Below are 27,894 nucleotides of genomic sequence, written 5' to 3'. Positions count from 1 at the left end.
AAGAAACTTCACAGACGTGTTGAAGAGGAGCTCTGAGACTTATTTAAACTGAAGAAGAAGAGGAGGATATGTGACCTTTAACACTCCAACCATTGACACAAATGTAACCATTTTATGAACCACCAGACATTGTCAGGTCAGGGAGCCCATTGGCTAGTGGAGGAATTGTGGATGAAGCCAAAAGGTAACTGAATAGAGGCTTGAAAAAACGGTGGATCACCACAATTTAATAAGCTCTGATCTTCTACAGCTGCACACTTCTGGTATAAAAATAACAAAAGCAGCCTGAATGCAAAACTAAACCTACTACCTTTAATAAAGCCTTTGTATGTTAATATGGCTTTTTACAAGAGGTGTACTGGGAATGTGAGGACATTCTTTTTTAAATATCTTGTTTCTTTAAAATAACTCTGCTGGCACAAACACAGGATGGTTATTCGTCTATGTGTTGACAGTTCGTTCTGCGTTACTCCATCATGATCCTGTGTACATCTGCTCGTTAAATCCCACAATATGTCACACAGGCCGGGTGTGAATTAAGTCAATGCATAGGTTAATGCACAGGCTGACCCCCCCCTCACACACACACACAAACACACACACTGTACTGTATGTTACGCTCCGTCAGAACCAGAGGGACACTTTAATCAAGATGGCCGCCACAGAAAACACACTCGCTAATTCTCCCTCACATCTGGTTGGCCATCTGTGCTGCGAGGACATGATGTTAGATCACTGCAGGCCCCTCTCTCTCTCTCTCTCTCTCTCTCTCTCTCTGAGGGGACACTCTAATTAATCACTGAGCGTACTTTGTTTACTCGAGTGTGACCCAAACTCACCGCTTTCTACTCAACAACAGAAGTGGGCAGAATGAGAGAAACAACATTTTTTTTGCATGTTTATTTCAGGGATTTAAAAACCATGCACGCTTCAAAAAAACAAAAAAAACTGCAAATGATTCTTTTTGAAGTCATGAATGTTAAGTCTATAGATTGTAAATGGTGCCTGTGCAGCTGTGTGACGTCTCTCTCAGGTATGAGCATCGCAGAGTCGAGTTATGAAACAGAATCAGGTGCCGTGCTACACGTGACTGAACATCCAGGACATCCAGCGCTCATCCAGAAGAGATGGCCACAAGCTGAGCTTTCACATATGGCCCTGAAAGGGACAAGGACTGCGTTTGAAATATTCAGACCGCCAGGGACATAAATGATGGAGAACCTGGAGAGGCTTAGTCAGCTGTTTTTAAAGCAGGTTTGGTCCTGGACACTTGATGGAAACCGCTCTTGGCAGGTTCTTTGGACTATCTAGAGTTTAATGTGGATTATTTGACTTTGATAGCATCCTGAGGAGACTTCATCTGGACCAGGAAAGAGACTCCCCATCTCTCCAAGGCTCGCTGGTCTACGGGGAGAGTTCCTCCTGCTTTAGACAAACTTTGCACAAATCGTTTTAAATCACATGTTTAAGAACAAAGTCGTTCACTGAATGATTTTACAGGATTTCTGGGGCTCGCTCCAGAGCTGTTGAAGAAGCTGTGACTCTTTTATTAAGTGCGTGTTAATCCTCTTCCTCTCTCTGCTGACTGCCTGATTATCTGACCGACGGACCGGACAGCGAAGGTCCTCGCTCGGTCACTCCAGCAGACATTAACGAGTGCTACGTTTGTGAAGGCTGGGTGTTAGTGGAGGGTTACCCAATCGTGCCCTGCCCCGGCGGTGATGTGAGTGACATCACAGGGCTCAGGGGTTTTGTAAGCAGTGATGTCAGAGCAGCGTCTCCGACTTAACGAGCAGCTGAAGGGCTCAAAGTGACGTGGAGCCGGCTGAGAGCGAGCGGCTCTCAGCAGGAAATAAGAGCTGACGTGAAAGAAAACAAAAGTGACATGTGGCATGAAGAGCACAGATGGAGGACAGGAATATCCTCATCTTTTCTCACAGGTAACACAGATAAATTCTGATTGCACAAACATGCAGCCTTTTGTTTTAGGTTGAACAAGGAAGACATTGTTGTACAATAGCATAAAGGAGCTAATATAGCAAATGCCTCAGCTATTTTTACTTCTGCACCATAAACACCATGACCAACAGCAGCAGTGGTCTTTTTTTATTGTATTGCAGGAGAAAAGAGAGAAGATGGGAATGAAATAAAATGATGAAAGAGAAGTGAGGTGTTAGCAGGAAGAGATGGATGAGACAAACAAACAGGATAAAAACAAAGAGACCCGAGATGGAGCCCTGAGTGACACCAAGAGTCTTTTAGTAACTCCACTTAAAGGTCACATATTATACAAAACACACTTCTCCATGTTCCTCTAACTCTAACATGTGTCTCTAGTCTGTCTACAAACCCCCCAGTTATAAGAAAAGTCCATTCTCTAAATCTTCTGCCTGCTCCACTTTTCAGAAAATGTGTGCTCAAACAGGCCGTTTGGAGATTTTCCCTTCATGACATCACAAAGGGCAGTAGCCCCTCCCCCAGGTGGGTGACACTCCCACAGCTAGGTGTTTGTTCTGCCCTCTGAGTCTGCCTTCTCACCGTAAACAATAGGACATGGAGCGAGAAAGCACTGAGTACACCCGAGCCCTTCCAGAGAGGGGGCGTGGTCAGACACAGCTCATTTACATATTTAAAGGTACAGACACAGAAACAGCCTGCTCTGAGCAGGGCTGAAATAGAGGGGTTTATAGACAAGATCAAATACAGGATCAGAGTGGATTTAGAACAAGAAACTTCACACACATGTTGAAGAGGAGCTCTGAGACCTATTTAAACTGGTTGAAGAGGAGGAGGATACGTGACCTTTAAAGTCACACAAACCATTTAAAATATTTAAAAAAACATGTATCAACCAAGGCAAAAGGTGATAGGTGGTCTTTGGTTTCCTCTGCAAAAAGAATAAATGCTCCAGCTGTTCTCCTTTTTATTTACTGTCATTTCAAACAGGATGATGTAAATATCTCCTGCAGCTGCTCAAAGGGTGAAAACTGCTTTAATAATAATACTACCAATAAATACATGATCCACATTCAAAGAGATCTCTGGGCTGTCCGTGTCCTCCCCTGTCCCTCATTTATTAACCAATTATCTCCATCGTTAATTATAATTATCCTGTGAGGTCATCGCTGAACATCGAGTGAACATCTGATTATTCAGCCCCGAGGACTCAACATCAACCGGGGCGTCACACACCAATACTTTCCACTGGAAGACGTCCAGCCGGCCAGTGACAGTGACATAACACACATGTACAGGAAAACACACACACACACACACACACACACACACACACACACACACACACACACACACACACACACACACACGATGCAGACTGAGCGATGAATGAGCACTGACCGGATGGCGAGCAGCTCTGTCTTCTCATCTGGATCTTCAGCGTGATCTCCTGTAGGGAAAGACAAAATAATCAGACTTTAAATGAATCAGACAGCCTAATGATGAAATGTGTCACTTCCAGGCCACCGTATCGTATCGCTCGTATTGAATGTCCCACAGAGGCATTACTCACGTCCGCTGATCTTGGCGCCGACCCTCTGTGCGAGCGCCCCGCTCTGAGCCAGCTGCTCCCTGAAGCTCTGGCCCATGTAGTAGTCGATGTCGTTGGCCCTCAGCAGCTCCTCGAAGGCCTTGGTGGTGTCGCCCAGGTGCTGGGTGAGGATGTTGCACACGCCGCGACCCTCCCTCAGGCGCTGGCGGAGGTGAGACAGCTCTCTGGCCTGAGCCTGGATCAGAGTGTCGAATTTACTGCAGAGAGAGAGAAAGACACAGATATGAGTATAACTGAAAAACTGAAAAATCTCCGGAATAAAACATGAAGACAAAATAGTTGACGTATAAATACTGGTTGTTGATTTTGAAAAGAATATACCAAAAACTATAGTAAAGGCCCGGTACGAGACCCTCACCCTCGTATTCATCCCTTCTAGACTGGACTACAGCAACAGTCTCATCTCTCATCGTCCAAAACACTCAAAAAACTACAATATATCCAGAACTCTGCTGCTCGCCTTCTCACACACTCCATGACCACATCACCCACTGTCCTTCACAACCTCCACTGGCCCCCCATCCCCCAGCGTATCCACTGCAAACCTCCATAACCTATGGAGACCCTAAGCGTCTTTGAGGACTCAGAAAAGCGCTCTAAAAGTTGAATGTTTATTGTTATTACCTGTTTTATCAAAGGAAGCGAACAGCCAATCAGTAATATTTTCTAGGTTTTGTGTTTTCTTTGTGTGCAAGATACAAATAATCCAGAGGACATTAGCAGACTTATATAATGAACCACAAAGCCCCTTTACTCTTTTGAAAACATGGGTGTAATTTGAAGTCCTTCTTCTCTCAACAGGATCATTTTAAATAACAGGATTAACAGTGTTACTCTGAGTAATGAGGCCCTAACTGTTGTTTATATTGTATCAGATATGCACTGATAGCATTTCATCACACTTGGCTTGGATGCAGACTTGACTTGTTGTAAAGAGGAAACATCTGTGTCCTGACATCCAGAGCCTCAATCAGCCTGTAAATGAAAGCTCTAAACCTCGACTGTAGACACGCTTTGATCTCACATGACAATTGGGACAGTTTGTTCTCGGCCTCGTGTTGGATAATCCGTCTGACTTTCAGGCAGTTTGCAGGGAAAACAAACATCTGTGGTTCAGTTTGATTAACATGAAGGGATACTGACGGAGGCTGACGGGATGATTGATGCCTGCCCTGATTAACGGATCACTGTTCAGACTGAAGGGTGTTATTTACTTTCCAAAAGAAATCAGAGGAAAGATTTTTTGCTCTGTGGTCTCTCACCCGGGCCAGGTTGCAGATTTTGCATCGGTGCCGACCGACTTCTTGCCTTCTTTCCTCAGCTGATCCTCCAGAGCGTCCACTCGGGACACCAGCTCCTGCAGGCCTCTGTCAGGGCGGGGGTGACGCGGAGAGGCCAGAGGACCTCCGTCAGACGACTGCCAGCCCTCGTCCTCCTCCGCCCCGCTCTGAGAGGACGACGGCTGGAAGGACCAGTTGACTTTCCTCGGAGTGGAGGGTCCACAGTCGCTGGAGGTGGAGAGGGAGCGGAGGCGGCTCTGCAGCCCGCGGATCACCGCCTGAGAGCGGGACAGCTGGGAGCGGAGGTCCTCCACCAGGCGCTGCAGCGACGACGTGTCCTCCACCAATCCGGAGCTCTGGGTGGTGGTTTTAGGGAAGGTGGAGCTGCTGCTGCCGCTCGTCACCGGCCACCACTGAGAGCCGCAGTCCAGAGACGTACACATCTCCAGGTCGTCAAACTCTGCCGGGGAACAAAAAACAGACACATATTAAGATTTTTTTCTCATAGTCCACTGCACAGCACATTGCACCTTTTGTACATTTTGTGTTTTTTATCTTTTATATTTTACATTTATATATCTTCTTATTCTGTATTATTTAAGTTGTTGCTACTTCTGTTTTATTTCCTTGTTAATTGTTTAGCACCAATACACCAAGTCAAATTCCTTGTATGTGTAAATGTACTTGGCAATAAACCCTGATTCTGATTCTGATTCTGATTCTGATTCTGATTCTGATTTCATCAGGCTAATAATTTCATCAAGAAGGAACAAAACTACGACTTCAGTCTCAGTCAAAAGCTGCCATGTTTTCCTGAATCACCACAGGACATGTGATCCTGTCATAATCAGTTAATTTCTGTCGATTTTTTTAGATCTGAAAAAAGCCACTCGCTATCATGGGAGAGCCAGTGTTTTTTTGCGACAGTGACATAATTAAGTCAAGAAAGTGACTCGTTAACGCAGAGACACAGTGAGTGAAATAAATGATCTGGATGTTTGTCTCCTTAGGGCTTCCGTAGAATAATGTTTAAAATGTTTGTTAAAAGAAAATAAGCATCAAAAACAGGATGTTTAATGAATATATTTTGATATTATGAAGACTGATGGTGATGATTGTAAGAGCTGCCCTCTGGTGCCCTCTAGTGTTCATTTGAAGCTACTACAACCACAGAGCAGAGCTGTTCCTGTTTCCTGGAGAAGAATTGATAATGAACGTTTTAAATGTCTCATCAAAGAGTGATCTGTTTATTTTTCTTTTTTCGTCGACAGGTGTGTTGACTAGATGGTGGGACGTACCCGGGCTGCTGGTGTCCTCCCTCTCCGCCTCGTTCTCACTGCGGCCGCAGGTCTCGTAGCCCAGATCCTGCAGGTCCACCTGGATCTGTTTACTGTCCTGCTTCACCGCTGTCTCCGCTGCAGAGACACAGAAGAAGAAGATGCATTTGCAGTGAATGATTTCTTTCTGTGGACTTTTACAGAACTCTCATTGATAACTGATGAATGAATCCACTCACTGAGCAGCTCTCTGTAGTCTTTGAGCTGCTCGGCCTGGGCCTGCACCGTGGCTTCAGACACCATCAGTCGCTCACGCAGCTCTTCGCTCTTCTGCTGCAGACGAACCGTCTTCTCACACTTCACAGAGGACTGAGCTGCCGAGAGCTCGCTGTCTGCACCGTCCTGGAACAAACACATGAACTATGAAGGGCTTTCATTTATTTTTTTACATCCTTGTAGAATGAGGAGCCGCCGTCCTCTGTACCTGTGAGGAGTTGTTGAGCAGCTGCAGAGACGCCGGCCCGTTGGTGGCGCTCTGATCATGCTGTGACAGAGACATCTCGGTATCCCAGGCGTCCCAGATCCCAGAGCTCTCCTCCTCCTCCTCCTCCTCCTCTTCCTCCTCCTCCACCCCCTCTATGGTCACATCCAGCTCCTCCTCTTCCTCCTCCTCCTCCTCCTCCAACACCTTCTGTTCATGACTCTGCTTCCTGTCAGGCTGCAGGTGATGCTTTAAATCTTCGTTCTCTGCTCGCAGGCTGAACAGAGCTTTCCTTTAAAAACAAACAGAGAGACGTCGAGTGTTGGAAATATTCACTCCTTTTCCCTAAAAGAATACAATTTAGACTTCTACAAAAGTAAAGTTGCTCAGTCATCCCTTCTGGCGGCCTCCATACATGTGCGGCGTTTCCATTACAACAAATGTAATATTGTCAGGTAAGAATAAAATTCAGACTAGTCCCTCTGCACCTTTAAGAAAAAGCTAAAGACCCAGCTCTTTCATGAATACCTACTAACTTAATGATGATGGTCTCCATATTATTGATGATGATGATGGTAATGACGATGGTTTTTGTTTGATAACGACGACTTATAAGATGGTTTCTATACTGATTAGAGCTCTCAAGAACTGCCCTCAATGTTGTGCTTTGCCTCTGGTCACTTCCTGTCAGCACCTGTGTGTCCAATCAGACTCAAAGCTGATCGTTTGCTCTTACTGACATTGTTCCCTTTTCTCTAGATCCTTGCTTGTGTTGTTCTTACTCTCTGATGTACGTCGCTTTGGATAAAAGCTCTGATAAGTGAATTGTAGAATTCTTATTAAATATTTCTTTGAGGTTATGAAGCATGTGTGGTTTAAAGGATTTTATGTTTTACAGAATATTAAGTGTGTTCATACATAGAACAAACTGATTTTTGGTGTAACACAGTAACCGTTTAAGAAAAGTAAGTACAATATGGGATTTCTCGATATTTATGAGATTACTAAACTTACAAAAATAAGTCTTGTGTGTGTGTTCATGGAAATGGGGGAACACTGAACAGTTTCAGAACAACAGAAAGAAAGCTGCAGTCGTAGCAGACAGTCACAGTTTGATTATCAGTCTTGGTTGGATTTGTTTGCAATAAGAAATTCCCTCGGTGTAATCCTCTCTGTGTGTAATCATCTTACCTCATCTGTGAGAGGGAGGAGAAGCCGGCCTTCTCCAGCTGAGCCTTCAGCTCCCCCAGCTCTCTCTCCACCACCCGCTTCTGCTCCACCAGCTGTTTGACCTCCACCAGCCCCTGACCCTCAAACAGCAGATCAGAGGACGGGGACTTTCCAGAGGCCTGTTTGGACACACAGTCAGAGTGATGAGACGTACGGTCGCTCTGTGGACGACAACATGTCACCATGTGCAGCCTTTTGGTTTTTTAAAAAGATCTTATTACACGAGAAAACAAGCTTTGTGATGTGGTCAGATCAGACTTAAAGCTGTTTGTTTTCACTTCCTGTTGTTGTCTCCTCCTCTCTAGATCTGTGCTTGAGTCCTTCTTACTCTCTCTGATTCTCATTTTAGATAAAAGAAACAGGTATTGATATTGTTAGGCTTTTACCAGTATTGCGTCACAAACCTTAGTCTGGAGCCTCGGTTTGGACTCGTCTTCATCGACGCTCTCCGTGTACTCGCTGTTCAAATCCTCGTCAGCCTCGTCTTCATCGTCTGAGCTCAGCTCTGCAGGAAGGAGGAGAGAAGAGTTTGATTCATCAGCGTCACAATAACGTCTTTAACATTAATCTTCACTTTCATGTTTTTTGTGTGCGTGCAATTCAGCAACTGTTCCTCTGGAAGTCAACACACACACACACACACACACACACACACACACACACACACACACACACAGAGAAGAGTGATTTCTTCATATTTTTCACTTTTACATATATACATATTATAGGTCACATCATCTCCTCCTCTTCTTCAGTTTAAATAAGTCTCAGAGCTCCTCTTCAACATGTGTGTGAAGTTTCTTGTTCTAAATCCACTCTGATCCTGTATTTGATCATGTCTATAAACCCCTCTATTTCAGCCCAGCTCAGAACAGGCTGTTTCTGTGTCTGTAGCTTTAAATATGTAAATGAGCTGTGTCTGACCACGCCCCCTCTTTGGAAGGGCTTGGGTATACTCGGTCTTTCTCGCTCCATGTCCTATTGTTTACGGTGAGAAGGCAGACTCAGAGGGCAGAACAAACACCTAGCTGTGGGAGTGTCACCCACTTGGGGGAGGGGCTACTGCCCTTTGTGATGTCATGAAGGGAAATTCTCCAAACGGCCGGTTTGAGCACACATTTTCTGAAAAGTGGAGCAGGAAGAAGATGGAGAGGATGGACTTTTCTCATCATTGGGGGGTTTGTAGACGGATTAGAGACACATGTTAGAGTTAGAGGAACATGGAGAAGTGGATTTTACAGAATATGTGACCTTAAACACCTTGTGATTTACTTATTTCACTACATATCTGACTTTATAACTGCCTTTAAATCTGCTTCAACACAATGATCACTCTCATTGGTTGATTTTAAGAGGATGTTCTAGCCTCATCAATCATATCTACTCTATAACACAAAATAACAGCAACATTGTCTTGATTCATTAAGGACACATAAAGAAGATGAATGTTCAAAATTCAAAGTACTTCAAACTCCAGCACAGTCTAACTTGCATGTTCTGGTCTCGACACATTTCCAGTTAGTTCATTATAAGTAAGACAGAGTGAATTACTTTCCTCTGCACCTGTCCCATTGAATAGATGTGCAACGTTTTTGTTTACAATTTAAAGTACCAAAAAAAAGTGCTTCATTGATTCGAAAATTACTAGCAGCCTTCTGCAAAAAAAACCTTCATAGTTGGTTTTAACTTAAGTCCCGCCTCTGACAGGGCAAATAGCCAATCACAGTTCAGGATTTTTTGGGTGGCACCTGGGTATGCCTATCAGATTTTCTAGGGGGGGTTCATGCCCTCATGCCACCCCTCTGGACTCGCCCCTGGACACCTCTGACGATCTGACAGATACGTTTCAGAATTTGACAAATATTTGCTGTTTGTAATTGTTATTCATCTTAATGTATAATAATGATGTTTCTTATATGATGTTTGTTTGTGAGGATGTTGGTCAGAAGTTTCAATAACATTCTGCTCTCTGTTTTAGCCAGGACACTCTGAAAAAGGTTTTTCCTGATTAACACTTAAGCAGATCTGAAGAAGAATCGGGGATCTGTGCAGTGTGAAACTGGGATGCTTGAGTCACATTTTGGGTCTTAATTAAATCCAAATGTTGAAGCCACTGAAAAGGGCCTGTGGATTATGGGTAATCTAGACAATGTTGGAAGGTAAATCCTGGATTTGAATTTCTCCGAAGATGGGATTAAACTCAACAGCTTCAGCAGGTTAGGTTGTCAACATCATGGCTTTCCTGGAATTCCTTTTTTTTGTTGCCGTGATACTGAAACAGGTTTTGATATTGTGTGATTTTTTACCAGTATAGAGTCAAAGTTTGTAGTTCTGCTGTTACGACAACGCTAATGTCAGCCGTGACATCAGAGACGTTAAAGAAGTTCTGGTCTCATATTGATCTTAATGTCTGATCTTTGTGTTTTTAAAGGTCACATATGACGCTAAATCCTCTTCCCCATGTTCCTCTAATCACTAATATGTGTCTCTAGAAGTGAGGTGTTAGCAGGAGGAGATGGATGAGACAAACAAACAATATAAAAACAAAGAGACCCGAGATGGAGCCCTGAGTGACACCAAGAGTCTTTTAGTAACGTGTAACTCCACTTAAAGGTCACATATGATGCTAAATCCTCTTCACCATGTTCCTCTAACTCTAACATGTGTCTCTAGTTCGTCTACAAACCCCCCAATGATGAGAAAAGTCCATCCTCTCCGTCTTCTGCCTGCTCCACTTTTTAGAAAATGTGTGCTCAAACAGGCCATTTGGAGATTTTCCCTTCATGACATCACAAAGGGCAGTAGCCCCTCCCCCAGGTGGGTGACACTCCCACAGCTAGGTGTTTGTTCTGCCCTCTGAGTCTGCCTTCTCACCGTAAACAATAGGACATGGAGCGAGAAAGCCCCCCGTTCATATTACAGTCGTGTAGTTTTGGGGTGCTTACGTTACTGTGTTTGTTTTTGGGGGTCTTCATGTGTGTAGAGGAGAAACGTACTGAAACAGGGCGGGAAGGTGTTGAGCTGGTGTGTTCACTTACAAAAAACAACATTTATTTTAACTGTTCAAACCATGAAATCCTCCTGAAATCATGAAGGCATGATGGAAAGGTTTATTGATGACATGGCAGGGGTCAAAACGGTTTTAAGTCCTCTTGACGATGAGCGCGCACGCGCGCGCGCGCACACACACACACACACACACACACACACACACACACACACACACACACACACACACACACACACACACACACACACACACACACACACACACACACACACACACACACACACACACACACACACACACACACACACACACACACACACACACACACACACACACACACACACACACACTTCTCATCCTCCAGTCTGAACGTTCATACTGTACTTACTGTGCAGCAGGTTGTGATCGTACTCATTCATATCGAAACCACAGACTTCTAACAGTTGTTGAATTGCACACAGTCTCGTTAAAAATCACAGAAGCAAACTCACGCTTGAAATATCAGAAGTGCAGACCGTGAAGTCATTTTCATATTTTCAAAACAAAGAAAAGCATTCAGAGACGCTCTGATTCAAACTGCTGCTCATGCAAAGGCACACACTCATCCACATATTAGAACCAAATACAAAACATTTGCACAAACATTAAGCAGAGTGAATAGTCCTTGTTTTCCTTCAAGTTAGAAAAAGTGTTGAATTAATTAATCCCACTGAAATATTTACAAAACAATCACACGCATATCGTTCCTGTCTTTTCTGTTAAAGGAAGAATGTGCGACATGTTCCACATAAATAAATCATAAAGTCTGTCCTGTGTAAATGTGTCTCTGAGTCATGACTGTCTACAATGAGGGAGAAGCTCGAGTCCCGCTGGCTGTGTTGTTGTCAGAGCCGTGTTTACATGGACGGGACGGCCGGCTCCTCCCCTTGTGTATAAAAGCTGTTTTAGTCAAGAACTAGAGAGAAGAAGAAGAACATACTCACTGATTATTTAGATGTTAGTAAGAGTTTTTAGATCACGCTCATTCTGTGTCAGTTTACATGAAATGTGAAGCTACGAGCTAACTAAAGAGCGCTAACATTAGCATGCTAACACAACAATGCAGGTCACAGGTGATTGCAGCTCGAGCTAAGGACAATTTAGTCAACTGCTTTCACTTAATGGTGCTTCATTATGGTGCGTTCTAATTGATAACTTCCTTCATGTGAACTTGAGTGGAGAGGGGTTGGAGGTGTGTCTCTGGAGGAGAGCGGAGGCTTCAGTATGGAGGAGGCGTGGCCTAACAGCAGTTTGTTTTGGTTTCATGCTGGAGCTCAAGGGCGACATCTACTGGATCAAAAAGTCACACATTCTTCCTTTAATCAGGAGCAGAACCAGAGTGGTAGATGTGCACGTGGAGCATTCATGACATCATAACAGCATGTTATATTATACAAAATGAAAAACACACAGACATATAGTTTAGAGATTTTGTAAAGTCGTGGCGAGTTTTCTTCTAAAAGGACCTTTTTGTCAAATTCTGACAAATAAACGGGAAAAGAGCGTCTGTCGTTTTTAAAGGCTCTGATGTTACAACATGACTAACTGTTGTTGCAGGAATAACGGGAGTTAGAAACAGAAGGAGGAAATGAAATAAATAAATAATTTGTCTACTTTTTGCAGGCTAAAGATAGATATCTGTCCTCCACTTTGGTGTGCAAACCAATGCCAAAATGGTTAACACACATAAAACCGAGGAGCTCTTTGAAATCAAACATGTGAAACTTCATGCAGTTTTTTTGGCGGGTTTTTTTTAAACACCTCTGCAGTTCCCCGACTCGTTAATGAAACAGAACAAGAACAGTTGATAAACACTTGGTTGGTTTAACAGAGTTCAGAGTTAGTTTTTGACACCCGGCCACCACACACCACACAGCGTGCCTCCCCCCCTGCCTCCTGCAGGAGTTACAGATACTGTCCCATGCTCCTCTGATGCCCACCTCCAAACTCAGGCTGCCTGCTGCCGGCTCGGTCGCGGCCCAGAACGGGGCCCCTGGCCGGGGGCGCCTCCTGCTGGAACATGCTCTCCCTCAGATCCTGAACCTCCTGAGTCAACCGCTCCACTAGAGGGAGGGCTGAGGGGTCCACCATCTGCCTCTGGAGGTCCTGTACACACACACACACACACACAGACACAGAAGACCAGGACATGAACACACACACATTGTACACAACAATAGCAGAAAGAAAGCTGCTGCTCAGGTTGATTCCTTGGAGACATTTTAAAAAAGAGCAATTCTCAGAGTCGCTCATATTGTCCTAAATAAGTTGGCAAATTGGTAACCATGGTAACTTGGTAACTTTGACCAGCTGCTTGTACAAAAACAAGACGAGCTATAAATAAAACTGAGTGATTTTGAGTGTCTCCCTCTGACTGACCCTGATCAGCTCCTCCTTCCCGTGCAGCGTCCGGCTGAGTGACTCCACGCTGTGAGTCTGACTCCGGCTCAGCTCGTGGCTCTCCCTCTCCCTCCTCAGAGACAGACGCAGCTCCTCCTGCAGCGCCTGGATCTCCACCGCCGAGTCCGCTCCCGAGTCACGACTCGATCCCACGACTGAGCTCAGCTGTCTGCGGAGCTCCTGGAGCCTCGCCGTCTGCTCCGTCATCACCTCGTCGAGCCGGCTCGCAGAGTCCTGCAGGGAGTTAGACTACGGTCAGTTTTTCACATTTTTAAAACTCGGCCTCATGATTTTTTTTTGACTGCGCTCCTCGTCTCCACCTGGATGTACTGGTCCCTGGAGCTGATGGTTTGGAGCAGATCCTGGACATGCTCCTGGTGGTCCTGGGCCTGCCGGGTCCGGTCGGCCAGCACTTCCTGGAAGAGGCGGTCCTTGAGCAGGAGGCGGGCCTTCAGCTCCTCCAGGACGTCGCTGGGAGCTGATTGGATCTGAGCGAGCAGGGAGCAGCGAAGGTCCTGAAGAGAAGAGAAAACAAACATAAATCAACCGAAACTTAATGTCCATCTCTCTTTGGAGTGTTGTTCACTTCCTGTGTGTACCTGAGCCTCCTGCGTGCGGGCGTGCAGCGCCCCCTGCAGCTGGCTGATGATGCCGTCTCTCTCTCTCAGCGCGCGGCTCTGTCTCTCTCCGCTCTCCTGCTGCTGACGCTGCACGCTCCTCCAGGCGTCGCACACCTGCTCCAGCTCCAGAGCTTTACCTCGCAGCAGCACCTCCAGGCTCTGACGCGCACACACACACACACACACACACACACACACACACACACACACACACACACACACACACACACACACACACACACACACACACACACACACACACACACACACACACACACACACACACACACACACACACACACACACACACACACAGATAGTGAGCAAGTGTACGAGTGAGCAACAGAACAAGTGTGAGATATATGTGTGCGTGTGTGTGTGTGTTCTTACAGTGATGGTCTCCTCGTTGTTGGTGAGCACGCAGCGCTGCCTCTCCAGGTCTCTCTCCTTCTCTCTGAGCAGCAGCTGGAGACGACGAAGCTCCTCCTCTTTCTCCTCCACGCAGCGGAACTTCTCGTCCACGGCTCGCTGCCGAGTGGACAAAAAAAATTATCAGTTTTGGTTTGATGTGCCGCTAATCAAACCGCTCAGAAGTTTCTCATGTTCTCATAAAAGGTCACAAAAAATCACATCCTTCGGTCTGAATGTGAATCTTTGTGCGACTGACTTGTGGAAAATTAAAATGTGGAAAATGTACACAAATGCACCGGCTCAGTACACGTTGTTAATGTGTGTTATTTACCTCCAGAGCTCGGTCCCTCTCTTTGATTCGCTGACGGAGTTTCTGAAGCAGAGAGTCTCTCTTCTCCTTCGGATCCTCCAACAGCTCACAGTCCTGAGACGAGGACAAACAAGTCAGCAAGCACCGGTGTGTGGGTCTGTGTGTGTGTGTGCGTGTGTGTGTGTGCGTCGTTGTGTGTCTGTGTGTGTTTGAATGAGTCGTATCAAGGTGACATAATATCTAACAAAACAGGTAATGAAACCAAAAACAAAATGTGAGGTAATGAAATGACCCGGCAGTGAGTTCACTTTGTCAGAGAAGTGAAACCATCCTCCCAAAAACGTTCCCTAGAAATGAGTTTCACTATTTTGGAGCCTCTAGTGGTCGTCAGAGGAACTGCAGCTTGTTGAACTTCGACGTTAAGCAGTGCAGGTTTCTGTTTGGTATGTGCGGCATGCAGAGTATTTACAGAGTACCTCCTTGTGATATGACCTTTGTATAAACCCTGTGAGTGTGTGAGCGCTGATAAAGCCTCATTAAAGCATGAAAGGAGGTTTTATTTTAATTTTTACTGTGAACAGTTTGTAAGTTTGAGCGTTTTAGTTTCAGACCTCAATCAGCTGCTCTTTGCTGAGCAGAGACGTCTTCAGCTCTCGGATGGTCCTCTCTCTCTCCTCGTCCTCGCTCTGCCTCTCCTGCTCTCGCTCTCTCAGCTGCTCCTCTCTCTCCTGCAGGGCCGATCGAGCCGTCTCCAGAGCCAGCTGCAGGTCCTGAATATAACACAAAAACACACACGTTACACACAAACGTACAAAAAGACAGAAGTGATCTGATGCATACAAACACGTCCTCCCTTCATGGAAAAAAAAATGCAAGCTAGTTGTCCAAGAAATAAATCTACTGCTGCCTTCAAATGCTCCTCAGAAAAACTGTATTTACGAGTTACGAGCTCATGAACGGCCCTCCAAAGTCGTTATTACGAGTGGGACATTTCGATGATATCTCTTCCTCTTCCTCACCTGGCTGTGTCTCTCCGTCTCCCTCCTGTGCTGCAGCGCCCCCTGCAGGTCCTTCTCCAGCCTCTGCAGGGCTCGGTTCAGGTCGTCCTGCGTCCTGGCCGCCTGTCTCTGCCCGCGCTGGCCGGCCTGCAGCTCCAGCTGAGCCTGGAAGAGAGACGCCTGCAGGGCCAGCACCTCGCCGTGACCCCGGATACTCTCTGTACCTGAAACCTGCAGGAAGCACACAGCAGGGGGTCAGTCAGGGACGGATAAACACAGAAGGACATTAAGGGGACAAATGCACAAAACGAGACAAAGATACTAAGGAGGGAAAGTTGACCCTAAATCGTAGATAACGTGAAATCGGGGCATTTACTTTTTTTCTGTGAATGGATCTTTTATATATTTGTAAACTGTGTGTGTGTGTGTGTGTGTGTGTGTGTGTGTGTGTGTGTGTGTGTGTGTGTGAGCAGCTGCTCAGTGATGTGAAGAGACTTTGGTATCACTCAGTGTCAGGGCGGAGGACAAACCTGCAGCTGCTGCAGCTGGCTGCGGCTGGCGAACTCTTTGAGGGAACACAGCATCTTATTCTGCTCCTCGATGACGCGACACAGCTCTGCAGCCTACACACACACACACACACACACACACACACACACACACACACACACACACACACACACACACACACACACACACACACACACACACACACACACACACACACACACACACACACACACACACACACACACACACACACACACACTTTAGAGATGTAACTTGGCAGTCCTCTCAATCAACTGGGATCCTTTTTGTCCTCTCAAAGCCCTCCTCCTTGCTGTGTGTCTGTCACCTGTGCGTCTTTGGAGTTGGCCGTGTCACTGATGTTCTGGATGTTTCTCTCCTGTCTCTGCGCTTCCTCCTGAGCTGAATGAAGCTCCAGCTCCATGTCGCCCAGACGCTTCTGCAGCTTCTAAACACACACACACACACACACACACACACACACACACACACACACACACACACACACACACACACACACACACACACACACACACACACACACACACACACACACACACACACACACACACACACACACACACACACACACACACACACACACACACACACACACACACACACACACACACACACGAAGATGAGTCAGAGCTTCCCTGCAGACTTATGTTAAAGCAGATTCAGACAGTAGTGCAGGGCTGATGTTTACAGGCGGGGGGGGGGGGGGGGGGGGTGCTTTGGTACCTGGTTCCTGGTCTCGCTCTCTCTGATCTTGGCCTGCAGCGAGCGGACCTGCTCCTGGGCTTTCTGCAGCTCGCCCACACACTGACCCGCAGCGCTCTCGTACTGACCGAGCTGACCCTGCTGCTCATCGATCAGCCTCTGGAGGACACAGGAATCAAAAACGCATCGTCAACACACGATACACGGAGAGAAAACAAACAGGGGGACGATTATGATTGGCCGCTGACTGACACAGTTACATCGGTGCCGCCCGTCTCTGCAGCTGTGCCGGGAGTGATTGAGAGAAAGTGGAAAGTGATGTCAGCTCACTGTCAGAGGACTTCCTGGGGAAGCAACTGTTGCTACGGCAGCATGTTGTTGATTTCCTGTTTTGATGTTTTATGATATGATGCCAACCGACTCTGTAAACGGCATGTGAAGCTTTATCCTTTTTCTTTAGAGCAGTTTCAGAAATGTGTCAAATTAGTGAGTAAAATATATAACAAACAGGTGACACTTCAGTTTGTCCTCAAGGTTTCTTAATAAAACTGTAAAACTACAAACTTCCTTCTCCTGTGGGTAAAAAGTGGGAACATTATTGATTAGTTCTCTTCCTCTTTCTTCAATCTGATTTGAATCTCTTCCTTTTTTCATGAAGTTCTTGCCTCTTGATGTATTTACTTGAATTACTGTCATTGTTTTGAACCTTTTCACTCTGTTTTCATGTTTCTACATCTTTCGTCCTCTTGGTTGAACTCATTATTGTCTGGACTGTTTTGTCTTGCTGGAATCTGCTGGTCGTTCAGAGTTTCTTCTGTCGCTTTCTCGTCAGCGCACCTTCTTGTTAACTCTTGTTTTTAGACATGCTGCTGTATGAAAATGTTTTTATTATCATAGTTATGTTAAAATCATAAAGCAGTCAATTTCAGTCAACCTAACAACAGGCTGAGAGCTGGAGCTGAGGCGGGTTTTAAACCTCCTGACAAACCGTTACACCGCGCCCACCTGTCAATCAGGTCAGCTACACGCCTTATTGTGAATAACTCTTATCCTTCATCAAATCAAAACTGATGAGTCATCAAAACATCCGATCGAGACATGAGCTATTCAGACCTATTTGGTTTTCTTTGTTCCAGGCTGTAAACATGTTAATCTCTGCTTTTTAGAATGGGTGTGTATGTGACTTCCTGTGCTTCTGCAGCCAGCCTCTAGTGGACACTCCAGGAACTGCAGGATTTCTGCACTTCATTGGTTAAAATGATTCCAGTATGTGGACAGATCTCCCCTGATTAGCTGACCTGCAGGGCTACAACACTAAGACATCATCATCTGCATTTTTCTTTACAGAAAGTGGGAACTTCTTCTGTGACTCATAAACTGTGTGTACGTTTCCTGATTCAGAGCGCTGACAGCTCCGTTATACAGCCTGCTGCTTTATGTCTGTGTAAGAGACGAACACAGGAACATAAAATCATCACAGAGCTGTCTCTCTCTCTCTCTCTGTCTCTCTCTCATCGTTAACATAACAAAAGAGAGTTATGAAGCTCGTGAAGCCGGAGCAGACTCACTCACTGGCTGGCTGTGGGGGCTTGGAGACTGTTTCCACGGCAACGGAAGTGTTGCTAGGATACAGACGAGGGGGGTTAGAGTATTTGTGCTCAAGTGCCCCGAGAGGGTGATCAAGGCAGCGAGCAGGCAGTTGAGAGCTTCATCAGCGGAGAAGGAGATGAGCAAGAAAAAGAAAATCCTGAGAGGTTTGACCTCGTTCAGGCCGGACGAAAAAAAATCCCCCGGAGAATAAGCTCTCAGCGACTCGACCTTCTTACGACCATTTCTACACTTTCCAAGTCTGTGAAGACAAGCGCGGTATTTTTAAAGGTTCATGTTGTTGTTATGACTCAGGTCTTATTCGCTCTCAGACATTCAGAGGTGGACGTGATCACGCCTCTTTAATGCTGTTTGGATGTGTCAGAGGTCTGGTTCTGTTTCTGTTTACCCTAACCACTCTCACAGAAACAAGAGTCATGTGTGACATCTTAGAATATAATTCTACTATTCCATGAAGTCAGGGGACTTACAGGAAAGATTAAAGGGTCATTCTCCTACTTTGAAACATGGTTACCGTTTTCTTTTTAACATGATTTTGGCTCTGAATGACTGATAGGTACAAAAAGCAGTGTACGGGTCATTATGGCTGCATCCTTGTTTTTTTGTCTGTTTTTGTCCCTGACAGGCTCCGGTTGTTATTCTAAGTGTTCTCACAACATCACAGAAAGGATCCCTGCAGAGAGAGACCTTTGTGTTACAGAGGAAGATGATAAAAGCAGCTGTCCCATCTCTCTCTGCAAAGAAAGTCGTTTGCATCTCGCAGAATTTGTAAGTTTGCAAACTTAATTCTCGTCTTTTCTTCTTCACAACTTCCCTGGAACGTTTGATAACAGACACACTGGTCGAGGCGGCGGTACACCAGCGCATCCAGTTTTCAAGCAAGTTATAGTAACAGTTTTTTTGTCAACGATTGGTGTCTTTGCAGAGAGAGATGAGACAGCTGTTTCATCTCTCTCTGTAACAAAGAGGTCTCTCTCTGCGACGTCACACACACTCGGAATCAGGAACAAAAATAAGAAACTTTCAGTAGACGCAGATTTATGGGGCACATTTCACCCAAAAGATTGCTTTGTCTGAAGAAATCTGAATCTGAATATTTTTGCACCTATTAATCATTTAGGTCCCTATTTTGAAAAACAAAGAAAAAGGGCCTGAGTTTAGAAATCCTGAATAACCTTCAGGGACAAAAAGAACGATTGGGAAAAAGTATTTAAAGCAGCAGAGGCCGAGGAACCCTGACATGTCATCCCTGTCTTTGGTACATTAAAAAAAAAAAAAAAACCTGGATACTACATTTCCCATGATGCATCTAAATCTACACTGAGGTTGAGGTCGTCCGGTCAGTAGTCGTCGTCGTAGCTACCTGCTGGAAGCGGAACGGCCCACACTGAATATAATCATCCATCCACTGCTCCTCCATCTCTGCCAGCTCCGCCTGCAGCTCATGCTGGGCGCACGGGGTCACGACCTCTGGGGTCACCTGCTGCTGGGGGTACAGGTAACAGTCCGCCGCCCCTCCGTAGGGCGACCTCGGCTGAAGGGGAAGGTGCAGCGACAGACTCTGCTCCACTTTGGCTTTGATCAGGACGGGGAGCCGGCTGCCTCTCCGAGTCTTCACCGGCCGGTACTCCAGACTCCTCAGGAGGGTCAGCGTCCCCTCTAGCCCAGAGAGGGAGCTCTCACTGGGGGCACGGTCCCACAGAGGCTCCCTCCTCACTGGAGCCTCCTCTGGATCTTTCTCTGGCTCTGCGTCTTCTTCTCTCTCTTTGTGGTTCACCGGAGTGCGGCCCGCGTCCACGGCGGTCTCCAGAGATTCTACGGAGGACGCCAGGCTGGGGGTCGTCCTGTCACACAAGGTCTTATCGGTGTCCGCTAAAGAGGACTCGAAGGCGACCGTGGTGGTGTCGGACGCCTCAGAGGATCGAGCAGCATCCTCCGCTCCCTGATTGGACGGTGAGTAGCGTGTGGACGGGCCACAGGATGTGCTCCTGCGCCCGATCTTCCGCGGCACCTTGCACACCGCCTCGTAGTCGGAATCGGCGACCCGGAGCGCCGCGCACCCCTTACAGCGCCGCGGCTTCTGCCCCGGGAGAGCGTCTCCGGCGGGGCAGTGGAGGAGGTGGTGCTGGTGGGTGTTTTGTTCCGGGGTGGCGTCCTCCTTATCGGCCCAGGATTCATACACAGAGTATGTGAGGTCGTCCTGGATCATGTCGGAGTACCTCACATCCTGCAGGGCGGACAGATCCACCACAGGAGAGTCCTCAGACCCCGCCTCCGTCACTATGACCTCCATGACGGCGCCGGCTTGTCCCGCGTTATTCCCGTCCTCCTCGGCGTTGTTCTTGCGGAACAGCCCCCCGATGCACTGCCTGAGCCGGTCTTTCTCCAGCAGCAGCTTGTGGAGGCGCTCCAGGGACAGCGCCTCCACGCGGGCGATGACCGTGTCGAAGCGGTACATCCGGTCCAGCATGAAGGTGCACTTGGAGCAGGCGAACTCGCCGCGCCCGTCCCGGCTCAGCTCGCGGCCCAGAGCGTGGGAGAGCAGCACCTGGAGGTTCACCTTGGCGGCCGGGTGGAAAATCCATCGGCGCTGGTTGCCGCAGAGCTCGCGGGCGCAGATCCTGCACGACTCCTTCATCTTCACCGGGTCCAACATCGCACGAAGTGACGTCAAGTTTTAAATGTTGAGTTCTCTATAAAGGTGCGACAGTTTCTTTGGATGGCGGTTCAAACGTTTCTCAGGTGCGTCTTCCTCCCAAGATTTAATTTTGCAAAAATTTACAAAAATTCTGAAACGTCAAAATCACGTTCAAGAGTTCCCTTTCTTGTTCAGAGATGCTTTAATGTGTTTTTGTCCCTCCAAAGCCACCGTCCTTTGTTTTCCTGTGTCAGATCACCATCTGCTCTCATTTAAAAATATATTTGTTTACATTTTTTAGACTGAAAATGTAGAGGAAGAGAATCTGTGATCTGGCAAAAAGCTCCAGCTCAGCAACTCAAAAGATTTTTTTTTGTCAACAAAAAAGTTTAAATCTCAAATCTGAAGTTTAAATTTTGATTTTTAACATTAATATGAGCACTTGTATCACAAGGTTGTAGTCACAAGTGCTCAGTTTCTTAGTTTCATAAATAAATCCGGATAACTTCATGATGGAGATAAAACGAGGAAGCTGCAGCGAGTAGAGAAATCCAAATCTCGTGGTGTCACGCTGACTGGAAAACGTGATCTGAAGCTTTAATTCAGAGATGATTTCCAGGCGGAGAGGCGGATGTTGCTGATGGTCACATTTTCACTTCCTCTCGGACATGTGATGACACATCGATCCGGATTTTATAATCCTCCCGGTTCTCCGTTAAAGTCCTGTTTGTGTTTTAATGACGCCTCCCTGCAGGCTGCAGCATCTCCCCCGCTGCAGCAGCTGCACCCGCCGGAATCCGACCCGGAACACGGAAAATCAGAAACGATCTTTTTTTCTCGTCGACCGGTTTGAATGTTCGGTGATTGACCGGAGACGGTCGGTGTCCCTGCCCGGTGTCCTCCTCACCCTCAGCGGCCTCATCAGCTGTGGATGGAGGGGAGAGGCTGTCAGAGCTCGAGCCGCTTTCACACCGAGAGAGAACGATGACAGAAACCAAAGATCGTCTCTACGTAAGAAGACGTCTCACTCCGCAGCTGGAACTAGTCCTGCGCGCTGGCTGCAGATTTGTCTTCATTTCCAAGAACTCAAACACACTGTGCATTATTAAAAAATAAAGAGATATAATAGAAGGATGGGATGACTGCTGCAGGTTTGAGTGTTTGTTGGACTCAACAGGAGCAGAGGGAGCATAACACAAGCATACTACTGCACACTGTATGCCACTGCACTACACAGATACTGTCTGAGACACTTTACTTATATATATTCTGTACATACATATTTATATTTTTTATATATATACTGTACATATATTCTAGTTTTATTTAAACTTTTGGTTCTTAATTGCACTGTACGTTGTTACTCTTTTTACTCTTATCTTCTACGCTATTTTTTATTTTTGCATCGTTAAGGAGAGCTTGGAACACAAAAATCTCATTGCCAGCTATGACTGCTTTGCCTGTTATGTTGTGCATTTGACTAATAAAGATAACTTGAACTTGAACTTGAGGAGTGGTGATTGTGGTTATGAGATGGCGGGGAGACCAGTGTTTGGACCAGTTTGGATGGGTTGGGGTCGAGAACACTGGTTGAGCTTTTCATACCTGCGGTGATGATTGACAGTTCATTAGGGGACACAGGGGATAACTGAGACAGTGGCTGGGTGATGAGGCAGGGGGGAATGGTGAATTTTTGATTGGAGTAATAAAAGGAAAGCATTGCACTCGTTAACTGTGAAGGAGGAAGAGGTGATGTCGATGTCAATTCAGTACCACGGTGAGTGTGTGTGCCCCACTTCTGTAGTTCTCCAAGTGGTAGGCCCTGGTTTAAACCCGACTTGTGGCTCCTCCATGTCACTCCCCACTCTCTCTCTCTCTCTCTCTCTCTCTCTCTCTCCCCTGATCTCTGACTCTATCCACTGTCCTATCTCTCAATAAAAGCAGTAACATCAAGGTTTAATTAGCTAGGCTGGCTATTCTGCTTTTCCACAACTTTTTACAAAAAATGATTACTATTTTTATTTGGGTTACAGTTTATATTATTTATTTATTTAGTTGTATTTTTACTTTTCTTTCATCTGTTCAGTTATTGTGTTTGTGTAACCTAATAACCAGTTGGCGACGAGCTGACATTCAACAGTTCAAGGGTATTTTAAAAAAGATATTAGAGGATAAAAATAAAACAATAATGGTCCCAATGTATACAATTTTTTGGCGGGTTGTAAGTCTCTAAATTAACCCTTAGAGTAATCCTTCAATAAAAAGATCAAAAAGTTTCAAAAAAGTCCCCTTGTCATTTGTATTGTTCATTGATTTTGTGTTCTTACATCTTACAAACAAATTAAAGCTTCAAACACGGACAAACAGTTGATGATTAATTTATTTCCGGTCTTCTAAATTTGTGTCAGAGTGAGACCTCTTGCATCTGTCTGGACTGAACCATTCTACAGGAAACGGGAGGGTCTCTGAGCCCCGCCCTCTGATGCACCAACTGCCTGCTTTTAATGAGCACTTGGAATTCATCTTACACAACATATTAATTCCCCTCTCTTGTTTGTAATAAATCAAAACCTTTTCCTTTAGAAGAGCCCGAATTAAAAATATTTGTTACATCATTTTGAGTGATTCTCAAAGCCTGTTTTTTGTGTTATTTTAGTCTCTGTCCAGTTTTATATTAGAGCTCAGTCAACATTTGGATCACAATTTGTAAATTCAAGGAGAAAAAACATCCAAAAAGTTTTTTTTTCCCCAAATCACTTGTAATCTACGGAAGCCCTAAGAGGACAAACATCCACCCATTAAAAAAAAAAATCAGTTTTCTAAGAAGTAAATTTCAGCTGTTTTCTCGTTATATTGAGATACCAACGCTAAGCTAACTCCTCCAGATCTCTAGAAATGGTAAACGCCTTGTTTGTTATCACAGAAAAAAAGGAGTATGATAAAATGTATGGATGCATGATCTCTTAGGGCCACCGTAGATCCTTAAAGATAGATATTTACTACTGGATTTACCATCCGAGATCCGAGAGATTTTCTGTTTTGAGTTTTTCACACAGATAGGAGGACATCTTTGTTGTTTGCCTCATGCATACACATTAGTGCCTCGGTTTGTTTCACTTTAGAGCTTTAAAGCCTCAAGTTACTTATTTCACGAGTGTATTTTGTGCTTGTTGTTTTCCTTTGCACCAACATGTCAGAGAGTGTGTGCAATCTGCTGCGTTCAACCTCCAACATCTGGAGCAAAAAGGGCTTTCTGCACAAACTTCAGTGGGATTAAATATTTACGTTCTCTCTCTCTCTGCAGATCGTTAATAACTCAACATCGTGCAGCAACATTTTCAGTCTCTATGAAGTCTGCGTGCAGGGAGTGACCTGCAGAAACAAGACTGGACTGTTTTCCATCAGCTTCATTAAATTCTCTGAATCGTCAGCGTGGAATGAGTTCATGTGTTTCCCAGGGGCGTCGAGTCCTGGACCGGCCCACACGGGAATGTCACACAGTTACAAGGGGGAGGGGGAGGGGCGTCAGTGAATCACATGAACCTGTACTCTGCGCTCATTAAAAGCTGATGTCATTTTTTTTTAACTGACACTTTCAGGATTGTTTTCCCACAGACGAGTTCCTCATCTGTCTTTAATCTTCACTGCAGGATGGATGAGTTGTCGATGTGTGTGTGTGTGTGTGTGTGTGTGTGTGTGTGTGTGTGTGTGAGTGTGTGTCGACCTCCTCTGACCGTGTTCACATCCGTCAGCCTAAGAGCCCTCTGGAGACACAACACCAAAACACTGATCTGCTGGAATGAGCCAGGCAATCAAATATCAATTAATCCTAATCAGAGATATGTGCCAAACACTGCAGACAGACCTCTCACTCTGTTTACTTTTCTCAGAGTGGCAGAAAAACCAAAAGTGTGACAGCGGAGGATTAACACGGCTGCAGAATGAAGACAAGTCATCTCCCAAATGTTTCAGATTCTCTCCCTGCAGCAGCTTTGTTAATTCAATCTCTGTGTTTAAACATCCAGCAGACGGAGAGATGTGCATCAGCGAGGAGGCATGTTGAGCCGTTTTGGACGCCCCTCGGTTTGCCAGATATGAGAGCAGTTATCAGGTCAACAGGTGTTGCAGTCGATGGAAGCGGTCAAGAGAAGTGGTTCAGATAGAAGTGATTGTACCCGACCTAAAAAGCCTCTGCATGTTTCTAATAAGCTCCACGAGCAGAAACGTGCTCAAACTAGGATCAATATTGGAGATGCTTTTGAAAAATGGAGAGAGGTTAGAACACAGAAAGGTTTACAGACCCATGCAGAGAATGTTCTGATACCTGCATGAACATAAATGACTCGGAAACAACAACGTGTGAAAGACTGTCAAAGTCTCAGTATGGCATGCAGTGCTGATGAAGATCCACCAGGGGGAGCTGCCTCTCTATTTGCTTTTGGTGAAAACTTATCTTCATGTGGTGCAATTCACTCCCAAGAGCACACCTTAAATCAGTCAGTGTGTGTGTGTGTGTGTGTGTGTTGTTATGAGTGTAAAGAGCTGGGTGTTTATTTCAGGTGTAAACATATGTCATATTTCATTCATGTTTGTCTTACCTGCATCTTTTCTTGGATTCTGCGATCACCAGGGCTCTGTGGACAAAGAAGAAAAATCCTGTTACAGAGGAAATTTACATTTCAAATAAGATGCATTTGATATTTTGTGCTTAAACGTTGAACATGGACTGTAAATATTAATGCTTGAAGCCTGAGTGACATCACCCATCTCTTCCTGCAGGGGGCGCTGGAGTCCCATCGTACAATAACTAATTACACCTATTTGTTTTTTTTTAACCAGGCTGTAAACATGTTAATCTCTGCTGTAAAAACAGGCTTTTTAGAATGGGTGTGTATGTGACTTCCTGTGCTTCTGCAGCCAGCCTCTAGTGGACACTTGAGGAACTGCAGGGTTTTTTCACTTCTGCAAAGTCCTGCAGTCAAAGCGTGCTACTGATAAAGGCCACAAGCTGAAACTCTTCAGTCTGATAAGGTTGATGTTTGTTTGAAAAGTGTTACTGGAGCTTTTTGACCTCTTCAAGCCTCTCGCCCTCCATGCACCGGTCGTTGGTACTTGTCCCAGAAACCGTACTTTGACCCAGTTTTTTCCAGTTCAGAGCTCACCCTGCTCTATTCTTCACTGATGTGTGTTGTGTTTGGATGTCTGGACCACAGAAATATCAGCAGCTGTATCAGGTAACACACACAGTATCTATTAGAATTAAAAATACATGATGTAAAGTGGAGTTTGAGCCCCTGACAGCGACCCACTCTGATGTAAAAATAACCATGCAGACTGTTTGTGTCAGCTCATACATGCTCATGTTTTTATCTCCGTGTGCAGCTTTGCCAGAGCTCCACTGACCCACATGTGGACGTCTGAGGGACTGAGCCAGAACACAAAGATAGAAGAAAAGTAGAGACAACCAGATGAAGAATTTAGCCTGCATGTTGGCTCACACCTGACCTGGATTTAAGGCTTTAACCGTAGACTGTTTTTAGAAGTGGACTCAACTCCAAAGGGAGGCCATAAATCTGCATTCTTTCTAACGGCCAGCAGGGGGCGAATCAGCAAGTCACAAAACGGCTCAAAATGTTCCTAATTCTCTATTTTTTTATAATGAGTTAACTGTCTCAATGTCTAGTTCTAAGTCTTCCTCATCACAGCACGATGTTTATTTAGTACATTATGATCCCACTTTGAGACTAAAAGGACCAGAAAGCAGGGGAGGAGTCAGGGCGGGGCTACCTGTGATTGACAAGCTGCTGCCACAACGACATGAAAAGTCTTGTTCAGAAATCAGTTTTGCTAAAAGAAATTTGAAAAACATTTTGTCCAAAGTCTTTCTTTCCTCTTGCAAAACTTAGCTTTTCAGATTCATATCCCAAATACTGTGATGCACCATGCTTAGCATATTGGGCGTTAGCAGATAGCTTAGCATTTGCTCCTCTAACCTTTTGTAACTTTTTGAATCCGTAAACATGAATTGAATTCTGCTTCTCTCTCTCTTTATGGTCAGTTAGTGAATAAGCTATACGTGCACAGACTATATAACCTTGATAACTTCTCTCCAGCTCCGCCCTCTGATGCAAACTCGGTAACTTCTGCTTCAAAAAGAGCTGGATGGCAACAGCCAAACGCAGCTTTAACCTCTCTGTGTTCCATCGATCTTAACCGAGTCAACGTTTAAACTTTCATCCTGATTTTAGTGTGCGTTTATCTAACATTTGGATCTCTACATTTGGAGGGTGTGGTGATGTAGCAGAAGTACCTCCGCTCCTTTTACTTTCTCTTCGAGAGAAGAAGACAGATTGTGCACTTTGACCTCCAGCTCCTCGACTCGGAGACCCAGCGAATGTTTCTGCTGTTTCAACTCCTCGATCGTCCTGAGACGGAGACAGAGGCAGAGAGAGAGAGAGAGACAGAGAGAGAGAGAGAGAGAGACAGAGAGAGAGAGAGAGAGAGAGAGACAGAGAGAGACAGAGAGAGAGAGAGAGAGAGAGAGACAGAGAGAGACAGAGAGAGAGAGACAGAGAGAGACAGAGAGAGAGACAGAGACAGAGAGAGAGAGAGAGACAGAGAGAGAGAGAGAGAGACAGAGAGAGAGAGAGAGAGAGACAGAGAGAGAGAGAGAGAGACCGAGAGAGACAGAGAGAGACAGAGAGAGAGAGAGAGAGACAGAGAGAGACAGAGAGAGAGGCAGAGAGAGAGAGAGACAGAGAGAGACAGAGAGA

At 45.6% G+C, this 27,894-nt stretch overlaps 1 protein-coding gene and 1 long non-coding RNA gene across 7 annotated transcripts in view; one reads left to right on the top strand and one right to left on the bottom strand.

The window, feature by feature from the left end:
- pde4dip (phosphodiesterase 4D interacting protein) overlaps window positions 1-27,800 on the bottom strand; it is a 46,286-nt gene extending 18,486 nt beyond the window's left edge. For 5 of the 6 annotated variants that reach the window (XM_061034944.1, XM_061034947.1, XM_061034946.1 and 2 more), the window contains exons 1-20: window positions 19,847-22,104; window positions 16,897-17,034; window positions 16,481-16,600; window positions 16,155-16,247; window positions 15,646-15,855; window positions 15,238-15,396; window positions 14,648-14,740; window positions 14,296-14,433; window positions 13,885-14,064; window positions 13,606-13,800; window positions 13,265-13,519; window positions 12,826-12,991; window positions 8,241-8,341; window positions 7,798-7,955; window positions 6,610-6,898; window positions 6,365-6,527; window positions 6,147-6,263; window positions 4,831-5,308; window positions 3,530-3,765; window positions 3,358-3,406 (exon numbers count right to left, since the gene is read on the bottom strand). In XM_061034944.1, the coding sequence (XP_060890927.1) occupies window positions 3,358-3,406; window positions 3,530-3,765; window positions 4,831-5,308; window positions 6,147-6,263; window positions 6,365-6,527; window positions 6,610-6,898; window positions 7,798-7,955; window positions 8,241-8,341; window positions 12,826-12,991; window positions 13,265-13,519; window positions 13,606-13,800; window positions 13,885-14,064; window positions 14,296-14,433; window positions 14,648-14,740; window positions 15,238-15,396; window positions 15,646-15,855; window positions 16,155-16,247; window positions 16,481-16,600; window positions 16,897-17,034; window positions 19,847-21,139 (4,631 nt within the window). In that variant the 5' untranslated portion in view covers window positions 21,140-22,104. Of the gene's footprint in view, window positions 1-3,357; window positions 3,407-3,529; window positions 3,766-4,830; window positions 5,309-6,146; window positions 6,264-6,364; window positions 6,528-6,609; window positions 6,899-7,797; window positions 7,956-8,240; window positions 8,342-12,825; window positions 12,992-13,264; window positions 13,520-13,605; window positions 13,801-13,884; window positions 14,065-14,295; window positions 14,434-14,647; window positions 14,741-15,237; window positions 15,397-15,645; window positions 15,856-16,154; window positions 16,248-16,480; window positions 16,601-16,896; window positions 17,035-19,846; window positions 22,105-25,719; window positions 25,756-27,431 lie in introns of those variants that run through there. The other variant, XM_061034949.1, reaches the window with a different exon arrangement.
- Window positions 1-27,894, top strand: part of LOC132972089 (uncharacterized) — a 473,300-nt gene that overhangs the window by 214,201 nt on the left and 231,205 nt on the right. The gene's annotated exons all lie outside the window — the stretch shown is intronic.

This window comes from Labrus mixtus, chromosome 3 (assembly GCF_963584025.1).
Source record: "Labrus mixtus chromosome 3, fLabMix1.1, whole genome shotgun sequence".
Lineage (NCBI taxonomy): Eukaryota > Metazoa > Chordata > Actinopteri > Labriformes > Labridae > Labrus > Labrus mixtus.
This window is presented reverse-complemented; position numbering and strand designations above follow the sequence as displayed.